The sequence below is a fragment of the Sminthopsis crassicaudata genome, chromosome 1 (genome assembly GCF_048593235.1).
Source record: "Sminthopsis crassicaudata isolate SCR6 chromosome 1, ASM4859323v1, whole genome shotgun sequence".
NCBI lineage: Eukaryota > Metazoa > Chordata > Mammalia > Dasyuromorphia > Dasyuridae > Sminthopsis > Sminthopsis crassicaudata.
In genome coordinates this window covers 432,150,957-432,166,839 of record NC_133617.1, presented here as the reverse complement: position 1 = coordinate 432,166,839, position 15,883 = coordinate 432,150,957, and the positions used below count along the sequence as shown (strand labels likewise).

Genomic DNA, 15,883 nt, shown 5'->3' with positions numbered 1-15,883 from the left:
AAGACACTCTAGTATCTTTGGCAAGAAAACCCCAAATAGGGTTACAAAGAGTTAGACATAACTGAAAACATGGCTGAAATATGTATATTATTCAGAAAAAAAGTCTCATAGTGGAAAGAGCCTTCTAGGGTGATCTTTTCTAAGCCATGTCTGAAAAAGCATCTCCCTGTAACTTATTGGGCAAGTGGTTATCCAGTCAGGGCTTAAAGGCCCCTGATCATATATCCAACCAAAATTTGCCTCTTTCATTGTTACTAGTCTGTCTTCAGGCATTCCTTAGGCCTTACTTTGGAGTAAGAATGTCACCTAAACCCAGATAATTCAGCCAAGTAACCTAATCTCATTCTGATTCAACATTTATGGGACACCTTTTGTGTGTTCTGCACTGTTAAATGTGAAGAATGCCAAAATGTGCTTCCTGTCTTTTGAATTGACTGCTTCCATGCTTGGAATATATTCCCTCCTTACCACCATCTCATAGAATCTCTAGGGACAGCTACCAGCCCTGAAGTCAGGAGGACTTGAGTTCAAATCTGGTCTCAGACACTTAATACTTCCTAGCTGTGTGACCCTGGGCAAGTCACTTAATCCCAGCCTCAGGGGAAAAAAAGAAGAAAAAAAGGAAAAAAAAACCCTCTAGCTTCCTATAAGGCTCAGCTAAAGGGCTTCCTTGTACGTGAAGACTTTCTTCATACATGTTAGTGCTCTCTCCCCAAAATTGTCGAATATGTGTATAACTATATCTAGGTATATACGTGTGTGGTAGTTTAATATCCAGCCTATTATGAGTGTGTCCCTTCTCCCTTCAGGGGCCAGTGTCAGAAACTAAAGGAGAAGCATCTGTTCTTTATTGCCCTAGGGCCAAAGGAGGAGGGTGTGGAGATCAGCACCTGCTCTGATGGAAGGCTGGTGGCCAAAGCTGAGGCTGTACTCCGTGTCAGTGGTGGGCAAAATGAACCCTTGGGCCAGCTGGTCCTCAAGGCTGCCAACCAGAGTCTAAGCCTGACTGCCCACGGCTGCATCACTCCAATTGGAAACGTGGAGGTAAACCTGTAAGGGGCCTCCGTGTGGCGCTATATGTTGGGGGGGGGGAGATGCTTGAGTGGCCATTTAGAATCACGGTTCATAGAAAATAGAGCATTCATATGTGCCGGCACTGTGCTAAGTGAAGAAGGTACAAATACAACCAAGAAAGATGGCCCCCACCTTCAAGAAGCTTCCATTGTAATGTAGGAAAACGAGTCATATAAGGAGTGAGTAGGGAGGATCAGCCTCAGGGGAAGAGAAAAAATCTGGACTGTTGAGGCAAGAGTGATGTGAACTAGGGCTGATGGTTTTCCTAAAATGGTGGTCCTGAGGAGGGAGTCATCAATTTGGGACAGGAAGGCCCCAGAGCAGAGACTTGGGAGGAAGGATAATATATCAGAAGAGGAAAAGGAGATGGCATTTGGAAAGTCAAGACTCAAAGATTACAAAGACAACATCTTTGGGTTTTCTTTCCATATTTTCCCCTCTTTGTTGGGGGTGGGCAGGTCGCTTCCATTCCCTTTCTCCTCACTTCTGCCTTTTTGTTTTCTGAGTAGTAGATGGTCTAAATTAGATGGGCTAGGAGGAAGTAGTTTGGGGCTCAACTTTCTGCTCTATCACCTCCTATGTGACCCATCATAATACATTGGAAAAATCAACCCACCTCTTTGGTTTCCTTTTCTTCAGTAGTCTAGTGGGGAGAATGTTCCTTAGCTGCTGTATCTACTCAGGCTGGGGAGAGCATAAAGACAAGGTGGAATAATTTCTGCAAAAAAAATCCTGAAATTAATAATAATACAGGTGTGCAAGGGATTATTTGTAGCATTAAGTCAGTTGATTAATAAATTATTGTAGATCATCATGTAACATATATTATACTAATATAAGAAATTATTTGCAAGTGTTAAAGTTTAAGCAAACAAAGTCTAATTTTTAAAGCTACTCTCTCTCTCTAAATCCCCACAACTAGAGCTTCCCTTTGAAGATAGGCCCTGGGGCAAACTTTTACCATTCACATAACCTGTTGGGCTCTCCTCGGGCTTTATGTCCCTAGCTCCAGTTTCAGGAGCCTATAACAAGTGTGACTCCAGCTGTCTCTACCTCACCCAGTCCTACTTTCCTGTTTCCTCAGTCCAAACTGGCCGAGGTTGGGTCTCACCTGCAAGCCAGACTCGTGGAGAAGTTCCAAGTGTTTGACACCTACCTGCAGAAGTTCCGGGACCTGGTGCGTGGGTCTGGCCAAGCATGGCCTTTTCTATTGCTGAACGGTTCTGGGGAAGGAGCTCACTCACTGAGGAAGACCATGATTCCTATTGAACCCTCTCCCTCTCTTTATCTGGGGTGGGCTGGTAGCTTCCTTTGTCTTCACTCCCCTTTTTTGGTTTCTGAGGAGTAGATGGTCTAAATTACAAGAGACTTAGGCTAGGAGGAAGTAGGTTGGGGCTCAAAGCTTTTCTGCTCCATCACCTCCTATGTGATCCATCCATTGAAGTCAGTTCAGCTCTCTGGGTCTCCTTTCCCTCAATTGTTGAACTTTGGTAACAGGGCATCAGTTTCAGCCATCATCAGCTTTCTTTCAGCTTGATTTTGCTTCTATTGAGGGTGAAATTGTCTGAGAGGGCACACAAATATTAACTCTGTTACCCTGACTAGTTATGGAACTATTGGGAAAATTGGGTGGCCAATGAGCATAAGAATTTGGAGGGGATGTGGGGTAAGGGAGGAGAAATATTGGGCGCCAGAGGAAAATGATAACGAGATGGAAAGAATCAGAAGGACTCTAGAATGATAAAAAGATATGAAGGAGGGCTACTATTTCCTGAAAGCTGATGCCCTTTTTCTGGAGTCCAGGACCGAATTCTCTGAATCAGGGAGGGGTCCCATATGTATGGAAAATCCCTATCTCACACGAACCCTTCTCTTTCTTAGATGAAGGAAACCTTCTCCATATCTAAAGTTATATCAGATACAGGCCCTGGCGCACTGGGAATAGAGCCAAAACTTCCCAGAAAGGCGTGGGTTCTTTAGAGAATGAAGATGCTGGAGGATACTCTCCAGCCTTCAAAGCTGCTGACAGTTAGGAGGGGATTTCCTCTCTGGGCTGGCAGGTGCAACAGATTGACTTCCTGGACAGTACAGCTGGCTGGGTCCTGCAGATGTCCCAGGATGCTGTGAAAGCACTACAGGCAGGGGGAAGAGCTGCAGCTGGACTGTGGAGGCAAAGCTCAGCCAGGCAGCTGCTGAGACATCACCTCCCTCTGCACCTGGAGAGGCTCCAAAGGCTGATGGAACAGACACAGAGCGAGCTGCAAAGTAAGTAACCATTCCCTTGACTTTGCTGTGTCTCATTTTGCTCCCCATTTGCCCTCCATTATTCCCCAGAGTCTCCCAGGAACTAAGCAGAAAAAAGAAATTGCCTTTAGAATGATTTTCTAGGTTATTCTAGGTGCTGGATATTCAGACTAGTGCTTGTTTGATGCCTGAGTGCTGGGACTTCTGCTCTTGGAGAGGCCTTAGTAAGACTGGGCTTGGAAAGGTTGGTCCTTTTTGGTTTGCTGTCACCCACGTGGGAGCTCCCAGAGGACTCCAGAGCTAGAGACAGTTAATTTTTACAGAGCCATTAGCCACGCTGAAGGATGCCTACTACGAAGTCACCCTCAAACCCCTGGATGAGGTATGGCAGGAAAGGACTGAGGAGGCTCTGAGGAGGATGCAGGCCTGTGTGCCCTCGGGGATGACAGACACCTGGCTCACCAGGCCAGTCCTGCTCTCCTTAAGAGCTGTGAAGGGCGCCCTGGATCTGGTGAGTGCCAGACAGAAGGCATCTCCTCCCATCCCCTTCCCCCTGGTGTCCCAGGTACCCCATTGGGCCGATACTGAGCACCCTGGGAGAGAAGGGGCAGCCACAAAAACCATGACTACAGAGAATGGGAGACTGAATTCTTATTGTAGCCGTTTTGACCCCTTCTTCACCAGGCTGCCCACCAGATACTGAAATGGGCAGAAGCCAAATTCTCCAGAGCAATAAGAAGACTACGGAAACCCTTGTCCAATATTTACAGCTTCTCTGCGAGGTAATGGGGTGAAGGACACATTTTTGTTGTTGTCGTTCTGGTCCAGAAACTCTCAGAGAGGAAATTTCTTCTGCCCTGAAGATGAATATTCTATTTCCTACTTGTGGACAGCTGCCTGGGATTTGTCCAAGTATTGTCAGATATTACCATTATATGTCAGAAGTGGGATTTGAACCCAGGCTTTCTTGAGGACAGTTCTCTGGCCTTTATGGTACCCCTTGCTGCCTTTCTCATCTGCTATTTAAGCCCCACTGTGTTCTTGTTCGCTAGGTAGAGTACCCATGATTTCCCCTATTTGACCTGAGAAGCCAAAAGCTTCCCTAATTCATTCTTTACATCATTGCCCAAATGATCTGCTTAATGTATTACTTACTCTCAACATTATAAAGAATGAATTCTTGATTTAGGCATTCAAGGCTCTCCCCAATCTGCCTTAAAGTTTTACTCATGCTATTCCCCTTCCCATAGCCTTTGTTCAGTCAACCTGTGTTAGTTTGTGATTCCCTATGATTCCCTATTCCTCTCCTGACCTCTTAACTCCAGGACTTTGCTCACACAGGGAATCGATTCCCACCTTTTTTCTTAACATTGAAACTCAACTTTCAAAGCTCGTCATCACCATTTTACCAGGAGAGCCTTCCGTAGCTATTCAGATAAAAGAAGAATTAAAAAAGAAGCTGAACTCTTTGTACTGGTAATGACCAAGTGTGGCCCTGAAGAAGAGATGACAATGAAATTCTCTCCCTTTTTCACAAAAATGGGGAACCATACATAGACTATCAGACCCAACCAACATGTTGATTAGTTTTGTTAAATGTTTTTTCCTCCTCCTTTTTTACTCTTTGTTATAAAGTATGGCTGTCTGGGTAGAGAAGACTCAACAGATCAATGCCATAAGTGTTTATTAAGCACTGATACTGTGCTAAACACTGGGGATACAAGGAAAGGCAAAACAATAATAAGGAATAGTCCCTGCCCTCAAGGAGATCATAGTCTAATGGGAAAAACACGTAAATAACTATGTACAAACCAGATAGAGAGGAAATAAACAACTGAGGAAAGACCCCAATATTAAAGGGAATCAGGAAAGGACTCTTGTAGAGAGTAGAATTTTGGATGGGTCTTGAAGCCAGGATGATGATGAAGAAGATCCTAGGTATGGGGAACAAACAGTAAAAATGGTCTGATTAGGGAGATGATATGCCTTGTGTGTCAATGTACAGCAAATGGACCAGTGTCATTGGATAATACAATATGTGTGAGTAAGGTATAAAAAAAGACTGGAAAGTTTAGAAGAGGCCTACTTATGCAGGGCATTAAAGGCAAAGAGGATTTTGTATTTAATCTGTTAAAACAGCTAAAAATGAGGGTGGTCCAGAGGAGGGAAAGACTTGAGGAAGACTAGTCAAAAGGCTCTTGCCAGTGATGCTCACTTGTCCAGTGATGCATATATTATATCTAGGATATACAGTAAAACTTTTTTTTAATTTTTTTTATTTTAAATTATAAAAAATTTTTGACAGTATATATGCATGAGTAATTTTTTTATAACATTATCCCTTGTAATCATTTTTCCAAATTATCCCCTCCCTCCCTCTACTCCCTCCCCTAGATGACAGGCAGATATACGGTAAAACATTTAACATGTATGGGATTGCTTGTCATCTAGGGGAGGGAACAGAGGAAGGGAGGGGAAAATTTGAATACAAGGGATAATGTTGTAAAATAAAATTTACCCATGCATATGTACTGTCAAAAAAATTATAATTATAAAATTAATTTAAAAAAGAATAATATTTTTAAAAATAGTCTAGTAATGGGGACCTGCACCAAGGTGCAGGGGAGGAGAAAGGGAAATAAAAAGAAAAGGTATCAATTCAACGTACAAAATTAAAATAGACTTTGGCAACAGATTAGATATGGAGAGAAAGGAGAAAGACTAAGGAGCTGAGGCTGATACCTAGAATAAAAGCCTGGGAGATTGGGAAGAGTGAATGGTAACTTCAAAAATAATAAGAAAGGAAGGGGAGAAACTTGAAAGGAAATTAATATTGGACAAGTTGAGTTTAAGCTATCTGTGAGACATCCAGCTAGTGATGTCCAATAGATAGGTGGAGATGAAAAATTGGAGGTTAACAGAAAAGTTAGGGTTGGATAAGTGGATCTGTGAATCACCTGCATAAAGGTGATCATTAAATCTATGGAAGCTGATGAGATTACCAAGCAAAATAATATAGAGGGAAGAAAGAAGAAGGCACAAGACCTATCCTTGGTAGACACCCATGTTTAGTAGGCCCAACCTCAAGGAAGATCCAGTAAAAAATTCTGGGGTCAGACAGATAGAAAGAGACTAGAGATAGAGTGGTGTCACAGAAACCTCAAAAGAATGAGTTAGAGGAGGAGTTGATAGTATTGAAAGTTTCAGAGAGGTCAAGAAGGATGAAGATTGAGAACGGGTCATTCATGAATTCATTAGATTTGGCCATTAAGAGATCATTAGTATTTGTGGAAAAGACATATATTTGGAAATAAAGATGATAAATTGGCAAAATAAAAACTATTTAATAGAAGTGATTTTTCCCTCCTCTTGTTTTATGGAACACTTTAGGCCACACTTTTACACTTGTTGATCGGTCATGTCCAGCTCTTTGTGATCTGTGGACCATATTACACCAGTGCTGTCCATGAGATTTTATTGGCACAGATACTGAAGTGGTGCCATTTACTTTTCCAGAGGATTGAGACAAACAGAGATTAAGTGACTTGTCTACTTTACCTTTGTACTTAACACTTCTCAATCAATCAATCAAAGATAGGCCCTGGGGAAAGAATCCAATGAAGGAAACAATTTCTACTCTTAAAGAGTTTCGTTTTATTGTAGTGATATCATGTCCTATTTGTTTTTTCCTTCCTGAGCTCCCAATCTCCTGGAGGACAGGTCTCTGTCATCTGTCTGTATGACCAGCACCTCCTGGGGTAGAATGATTTGTTGAATTATAGTGGTGGAATAAATGTGTATTGAATTTTGTTGCTGAAGTGCTTAAGAATATCCTGGTTTGTTATTATTATTGTTGAAGTTGATGGTAATGATAATAGGTAGCATTTATATAGTGCTTTAAATATGATATCTGACTCTCACAAGAACCCTGTGAGATAGATGTTATTATTACTATCAGCATCCCCATTTCATAGATAAGGAAATTGAGTCTGAGAAGTTTAGTGACTTGTTCAGCTAAGTAAGTATCTGAAGCCAAATCTAAAGTCAAGAAGAACCTTTCTCTTCTCTTCTCTGCTCTGGCTTTCTTTCCACTACATCTATCCCCAGGTCTACATCATTTGAGCTGAGCTCAGAAAATAAGGTGGTTAAATAGAAGCTGAAGTCTTTACATATAGCTGGGAACTGACCAGGAGACAGACAAGGTGAAAGGAAAAGATCAGTATTTAGAAGCTACTCTCTGAGACCCAGATAGCAGGACATCCCTTCCTTTAATAACAAAACAAAACACAAACAAATCTTTGCTGAAGAGAAAAATGCCTGCCTTCCCCTGTCAAACCCCAGAGTAGCTCCCTTGGAAAGCCAAGGGATTTTCCTTCCCCCTCCTGTTCATTAACTGACAAACTGACCTCAATCTTGAACAAGACTTCCATTATTCCTACACGAATGTCTGGGGCCATCCACTACCCTCTGGGAAGAAGGTTCACTAGTTTATAGGCCAAAAGAATATAAACTTGTTAAGGGCAGGGACCATTTTGTTTTTTGTCTTTGTAGTCCCAATATAGAGTTTCTGGTGCTTAATAGGCACTCAATAAATACTGGTAGAATTTAATTAAATGGACAACTGCTGGTGACCTTCTTTTTCCTGTTTCCCTGCCTCCTCCTTTCCTCATCCATTCTGTAACTATTGTTTCCCTATCAGAATGTGGGCTATTTGTTTATTGAGAGCTATTTACAACCTTAGAATTTAATGCATTATTTGGCACATCATCATTTCTTAATAAATGCTTTTTTCAGTCATTCAAACTTTTCATTCATTTTTTTCATAATAAAAAGACAAAGAACCAAAAGAAAAAGTATATATAGGGTATGATCCTTCAGTGCCCACATTTAGCACAATGCCTGGCACACATTAGATAATGTTTAATAAATGCTTATTGCTTGTAATTGAACTGAATGGAGGGACCTGGAAGGAGACAGAGAGAATCTCTCCCCATCAGGCAATAAAAGGAAGGGAATAAGCACCTACAGTGTGTCAGGCACTGAGTTTTACAAATATTATCCCATTTGATCTCACAGCAACCCTGCATTTCGGTACTGTTTATATTTGCATTTTACCCTGAACTCCTGATTCTCAGGGGGGATAAGCAGGCCTTGATTCCCACTCAGGGGTCTCTGTATGTCCCTTCTAGGAATTGCTCTGTGGTGATAAGGCTTCCAGTGCTGCCAGGAGGGGATCAGCCGATGGACTTGGCCAAGGTGACCAACTATCTCATCGAAGAAAAATTGCTGCAGCCCCTTCGTGAGCTGTACGGCATCAACCTCCTGGCAGAATATTATCGTATCAAGCATCGGCTGCTGGAGAATCCCTTTGAACGTAAGTCCCCATCCATCTTCCCCCTTCCTTGGAACCCCAAGGGTTTTGTTGGGTGAGATGGGAGTTCCCAGCTCCTCTTTATCCTATTTATCCACACCCTTTTAAGAAAAAAAATCAGTAGTGATTAAGAAGAAAGATGATAAATGATATATCTGATGACATAGCATCAAAGAAGGAAAGATCAGAATTTAAAGCCAGCAATGGACCTTAATGACCACTAAACCCAATCTCTTTATTTTACAGATGAGAGACTGAGCCACAGACAGCTCATGTAACTTTTCCATAATCACACATCCTATGTGCCCGAGGCTGGCATTTGAATTCAGCTCTTCCCTCTCTCATTTTGAGAGGCTCAATCTGGTTGGGCTCGCTGTATCATTTGGGGTTGGACAAGCACATTTTTGAAAAACCAGTTTCTAGGGAAAGGGAGTAGAACTCATAAATGGGACCAATTGTTTTCTGAGTGCTCAGAACTGGACTAACCCCTAAAGTAGTAGCGGTTCATAACCTTTGCTATTTCCCCTTTAGCACTTCTGAGAAGCCTATAGACTGCTTCTCAGAATAATGTTTTTAAATGCCTAAAATAAAATCCATAGGATTATAAAAGAGACCAATTATGTTGAAACATAGTTTTCAAAATATTTGTTACAATAGCAAGCTCCCAGACCCCAAGGTTAGGAACTCTTGTTTAAATGTCTGACAGAAATCTGGATTCTTGCACAAAGGCCAAGGTTTGAGAGTGGAAAGGGTGAGAAAGCAGTCCTCTATAGTGGGCGGCAGCAGCGAACGGAAGCTAGACCTCCTCCCAAGCCTTGGAGCCAGCTGGTTCCAAAGCCCAAAGGGGACCCCTCTGATTCCAAAGGAAGTTGAGGGGTGGGAGGTGGGGCTCATATAATACACAGAACCAAGAGGAGCTTTTTTAAAAAGCAGGAAGTCAGAAGGCAAAACGAATGATAATTAAATCCAGACTTACCCTCCACCTCTTCCAACCCCCCACGCCAGGCTCAGGGGGCTGTAGATTGAGAAGCAAGAGCAGAGCCAGATTCCTTACTGGGAAAAGACCAATAAACTTTAGAAAATGGTGCCTCCAGGGAAATTTGGTTTGAGAGAGGAGCTGGGATTTTTATTTTCCTGCTTGAGAATGAATGGTCTCTGTCTCCACTTCAACCACTGTAACCACATCATGTGGGAGCCCCATCTGATGCAGAAATGAGGATGGACACTGCCTCCTTCCGAGGGGCCTCTTCCTGTGAAGCCCATCTGTGATTGGCCGGCCACAAAATGGAGATGGCACATGTTGCTGAGCACTTACTGTGTGTCTAGTATTGGACATTCACTCCCCGTTAGGGTTTCAGTTCTTTTCTCTTCTTTTTGATGAAGCAAAGGATAGGAGCATAAGATTTACATCTAGGAAGCATACAAGAAATTATTAAGTCCAGGGCTCCTTAAACTTCTTCCACTCACGAGCCCTTTTCACCCAAGAAATTTATACTCAACCTCAGCTCTATAGGCACATAAAACAGGTTTATAAATCAAATATTTACTGATAGTAACTCATAATTTAGCAACCCCCATGTTCAGCTACAAGACTGCCACCCACAATGTAATAAACTTTGATCTAGGAAACTGAGGCCCACAGAAATTAAATGGCTTGCTACAAAGCTGCACTAGAGTCCTAACGCTGACTTCCAGGGTCTTTGTAGTCCAAGCAGCCTGCTAACATAGTGGGAAAAGAAAAAGATCCCCAATGAAAGCAACCTGAATTAACTTCTCCCAAAATCATCTCAGCTTCCCACCGGCCACCACAAAACCTCCAGAGCTGCGAACATGGGACTCGATGGATGCAGTAGACAGTTTCCCCTCCTTGCCCTGCCTTGCCTTCTACCCTCCTGTCAAGAAGGACTGAAATGACCCAAAATCAGGAAGGCAGGAGAGAGAGAAAGAGAAGGGAAGTCAGCACTAGAGGCTACATTTGGGAACATCCTTGAAATACTGTCAAATCACCTCCCAGCCCTAAGTGTTCCTGGCTTTTCTATTTTGGGGATCCAGAACTTGACTCATGGGTACAAGATGGGATGAGGGACCTTGTAAAAGGAGCCCAACAGGATGTGGCAAAATGTCCTTGCAGTCAGACAATTTGAAATCTGACACTACAAGCCAAAGTACCACGGGTGACTCACTATAAAATGGGTATGTTCCAAACAGGACTGGATGCCTTGTCAGCTGTAAGGTGCCAGTCACACAACGGTATGAGGCTGCAGCTGCTGAGCTGCAGGGAGCCCCATTTGTTTCTCTATTAAAAGAACAGTTTGGGGGAGAAGTTCTGATCTCTAAAGTCCTTTGCAATTCTCCCACCAACTGTGTGAGACTGTAGACAAAAAGCAAGTTTCCTTAACACTTAGTTGTAGCCAGGGGAGCTAACAGTCAGGGTAACCCCTTATCCTTGTCACACCTCAGACCCCCAAAGTTCAAGTATTAATATCTGATCATGCTGGGACATAACACTGGCTTTGTGCCTCCTCTTCACCAGACCATGCTGTGATGATTGGGGACAGGCACGTGGTGACATTCGATGGGCAGGCCTACGACCTTACCTCCAAATGTAGCCTCTTGCTCGCCAAAGACTTTGCTCAGAACTCCTTCCTGTTTTTACTGAACCAGCCGAACACAGGACCCAGATCCTTGTATGTGGAATTGAATCACACAGCCTTTATCATCTATCCAGGACTAAAGGTAAGAGAGGATAGGCGAGAAAGAAGGTGATGGGCGCGATTTGGTGTTTCTAATCTGAGTGTAATGAGGGGGAAGGGAAAAGGGGAAAGAGGGGAAAAAGAAAGGGGAGAGGAGAAAGAGAGAGAGCATGTTAATTTTTGTGTGTATATAAGATTGTTCAGTCATTTTTCAGTCACATCCTATTCTTCAAGACCACATTTTGGTTTTGGTTGTTTTGTTTTTTTGTGGGTTTTTTGGCAAAGATACTAGAATAGTTTGCCATTTCCTTCAGACTCATTTTACAGATGAGGAAACTGAGGCAAACAGGAGTAAGTGACCTGCTCAGGGTCACACAGATAGTAAGTGTATGGGGATAGATTTGAACTCAGGAGGATGACTCCAGATCTGGCATTCTATCCACTGCACCAGCTAGCTGCCTATACAAGATTACCTTTTTTTTGAATCCAGGGATCCTAACTGCATATTTCTCCCATGGTAACCATGTGCTCCCTTCTCATAGAATCATAGATGGAGAGCTGAAACACACATATATCAAGCCACTAAGTCAACAGGTATTTATTAAATATCTGCCATGTACCAGATACCATGTTAAGTACTCAGCATTCAAAGATGAACAAAATTAGTCCATCTCCTCAAGGAATCCACAGTAATGGGTGAGACAATATGAACAAACTTCAGAGAGCTGAAAGAGATCTCAGAGCCACAGAAAGCTTATGTAACTTTTCCATAATCACACATCTACCTGCCTGAGGGCATTTGAATTCAGGGCTTCCTGATATGTACTTATGATTCCTATTGTAAAACTCAACCATAACTCTAACTCTTCTTTACCTGGAGTAGAATAGGGACTGGCATACAGACTAAAGGAGGCTTTTTTGTAATAATGCAATGACTATTACTGCCAGAATACCTACCTACCGTTTAAAAGAGCCACTATTCGATAGTGTCCCTTCCTTAAGAACAGGTGGTATAGTCCCCTTCCTCTGCATAGACCAAATACCCATCATCTGCCCCATAACACTTGAGAATTACAGGGATCAGAATCTTTAGCATGTCATCTTTGAAAAATTTGCTCATTAATTCAAGTAAAATGGTGATATAGATATCTGATCTCATGATGAAAATAATGAAGCTAGTCATGGAAAAAATAAGACTTGAAACCCCTCCAAAGAAGTCTTTTTTCCCTTCCTTGTACAGAGGAAAGGACATGGGATATGACATCAGATCTGGGTCCAGATCCCAGCTCTTTCTGACTCTAGGACCTTAGGTGAGATTCTGTGGTATTTCATGTCTTTAGCAGCACTTTTTTTTAATCTTCAAAATGAGGGGATTAGGCTCTAAGCAACTTTCCAGATTTCTGAATCTATGATTTTATGACCTTTGTGCCCACTGCTTTGGATACCTTTTAACAGAGGGGGTTTCAATTTAGACCCCTTTGGAAGCCTAGCGACTTCTCAGAATATTTTTAAAATTCAACAGTATTTTATTTTTTTCAAATACATAGTTGTCAACATTCATTTTTTGTAAAACTTTGTGTTCCAAAATTTTCTCCCTACCTTCCTCCCTTACTTCTACCCTCCCCAAGATAGTAAGAAATCTGATATATTTTAAATATGTGAAACTTTTAAGAACATAGTTCTATATTTGTCATGTTATGCAAGAAAAATCAGATCAAAAGGGAAAAACCCATGAGAAAAAACAAAAATCACAAGCAAACTAACAACAACAAAAATGAAAATACTATATTTTGATGTACATTTAGTTTCTATAGTTTTCTCTCTGGATGTGGTTGATGATTTCCATCACAAGTCTATTGGAATTGCTTTGGATCATTGCATTATTGAGAAGAACCAAATCCATCACAATTGATCAATGCATAATTTTGTTATTGTATACAATGTTCTCTTGGTTCTGCTTACTTCACTCAGTATCAGTTTATTTTTAAATGCATATGGTAAGATACATATGATTACAAAAGATATCAATTATAGAAATATAGCTATCAAAATATTTTTAAAAAATAAATTCATGCATCATGAAATGCAAAATGGATAATTTTAATTCTTTTAAATTAAAAAGGTTTTGTACAAACAAAACCAATGCAACCAACATTAGAAGGGAAGCAGAAAACTAGAAAAAAAATTTACATCTAAAGTTTTTGATAAAAGCCTTATTTCTAAAATATATAGAGAATTAACTCAAATTTATACGAGAACAAGCCATTCTCTAGTTGGTAAATGGTCAAAGGATATGAACGGACAATTTTTAGATGAAAAATTTAAAACCATTTTTAGTCAGATGAAAAAACGTTCTAAATCACTATTGATTAGAAAAGTGCAAATTAAGACTGTAGCGAGCTGTCGTCTCCAGAAGCTGCCGGATCGCTCTCTGGGAAGAGATCTACTGTGTCTACTCAAATCTCCCAGACAGATTCTTCTTCCTGTAGGGAACCGTTGTCTCCAGGCAGTTGCCGTTAACTCTTGTCCAGAGAAGTGACTTCCCTTCCTGCAGAGAGCCCCGTCAAGCCTGATGTAGTGTAGAGTCTTCTCCTCTTTGACTCTTGTCCTTCTCCAGTCCAATCTCCTCTCCAGGCCCAATGTTGCCTCTTTTATCCTCCCAGAGAATGGGCATGGGATAATTCAAGGGCTTCTGGGAAGAACCACTTCAGCCAATGAGCTTGCTCCTTCTATCAAGTCAACCTGAGTTCTCACCTTGTAATTGTCCAGACCACCTGAATTCTCACCTTGTCACTGTCCAGACAACCTGAGTTCTCACCTAGTAATCCTAACAAAGACAATTCTGTAGGACCACTTCATACCTCTCAGATTGGCTAAAATTACGGGAAAAGATAATGATAAATGCTGATGCTGAGTGAAGTGAGCAGAACCAAGAGATCACTGTACACAATAACAAGATTATGAGATGATCAAGTGTGATGGACATGGCTCTTTTCAACAATAAGGTGTTTCTGGCCAATTTCAATAGACTTGTGATGGAGAGAACCATCTGCATTCAGAGAGAGGACTATGGGGACTGAATGTGGATCACAACATAATATTTTCAACTTTTTTGTTGTTGTTTACTTGCATTTTTTCTTTCTCGTTTTTTCCTCTTTTGATCTGATTTTTCTTGTGCAGCAAGATAAATATGGAAATATGTATAGAAGAATTGCACGTGTGGATATTGGATATGCTGTCTAGGGGAAAAGAGGGAGAAATTTTGGAATACAAGATTTTGCAAAGATGAATGTTGAAAAGTATCTTTGCACATATTTTGAAAACAAAAAGCTATTATTATTAAAAATAGGAAAAAATAAGTTCATATTAAGAAGCTTTGCTTCCATAGCTTCCAGCCTAACTCTCTAACTGGTTAATTCCTTGAACTGCATTTCTATCTCAGAACAATATTCTGATAATATTTTTGAATGGTGGCTTAGACTACAGCCCTGGCTTGTTTCTCTAGGAATATTCCTACAGGGAATGGATGGAAGGAAGAATATCATAGTTTTATCTCTCTTTACAATTCCAAACAAATACCCCCCTACCCCTATCTCTGTGTGGGTTTGTGCATCTTAAAAAGCCTCCAGTCAGTGATTTATGATTTATAAGAGTTGGTTTAGCCCTCCACAAAACTGGTTTATATTCTGGGAACTTTTGAAACCTTGCTCTTAGAAGCTAGTGATTAGCTTCAGAAGCTGGTAGAGCCAGCTACCTTGCCTGCCTGCAGCACAATGAGTCCCCCAGATTCCTTCACCAGGTGGATAGAGGACCTCCCAGAGTTTCTGGCTCAATGAAAGCTGTTTATAGCTCTCCATACATAGGGCCTCTCCTCAGCCTGAGCCAAGGACCTATTGGGAAAACAGAAAAGCTTATTGCAACCCTTGCTGACTCCCCTAGATAAAACTGAAGCTGTGCCCTCTCAGAGAGGAAAATCTTAGGATCACAGATTCCATCTAGGAAGGATTGCAGAGACCATGTAATTCTACCCCCTCTTCTTGGCTTCCCTCCCCCTTTATTCCTATACTTAATAGAATGCTTATTACATGGAAAGTACTCAAATGTTAGTTGACTTCAATTTTTCCATTTTATAGATGAGGACAATGAAAGCTTTGGAAATTAAATGACTTAATCAAAGTCCAGAGCTATTAAACATTAGGAGCAAGATTTGAAACCAGATTCTTCTACAAGCAAGGATGGTTAACCTTTTTTAGGGTCAATGAACTCTTTGCTAGTCTGCTAAAGTTTATGGACTTTTCCCAAGATCTGTTAACTCTTATTAAGCATTTACTATGTGGCAGGCACAATGCTGATGTTTTAAAAGCTTAAGACAGCACATGTGGGATTAATATAGCATATATATTAAGTTAGCATACAACGTATAGAAGAATTGCATGTATTGGATCTCTGGCTATGGAGGGAAAGGGTGGAGGGAAGAGAGGGAGAATTTTTGGAACAGGGT

General features: G+C 41.3%; 1 protein-coding gene across 1 annotated transcript in view; it reads left to right on the top strand.

Moving 5' to 3' along the window:
* The window catches only part of LOC141550295 (uncharacterized), a 155,855-nt gene that overhangs the window by 122,103 nt on the left and 17,869 nt on the right, over positions 1-15,883 (top strand). Inside the window, exons 62-68 of the mRNA XM_074280791.1 lie at positions 860-1,044; positions 2,159-2,251; positions 3,135-3,339; positions 3,642-3,829; positions 4,003-4,100; positions 8,508-8,692; positions 11,223-11,425. Of these exons, the coding sequence (XP_074136892.1) occupies positions 860-1,044; positions 2,159-2,251; positions 3,135-3,339; positions 3,642-3,829; positions 4,003-4,100; positions 8,508-8,692; positions 11,223-11,425 (1,157 nt within the window). The remainder of the gene's footprint in view (positions 1-859; positions 1,045-2,158; positions 2,252-3,134; positions 3,340-3,641; positions 3,830-4,002; positions 4,101-8,507; positions 8,693-11,222; positions 11,426-15,883) is intronic.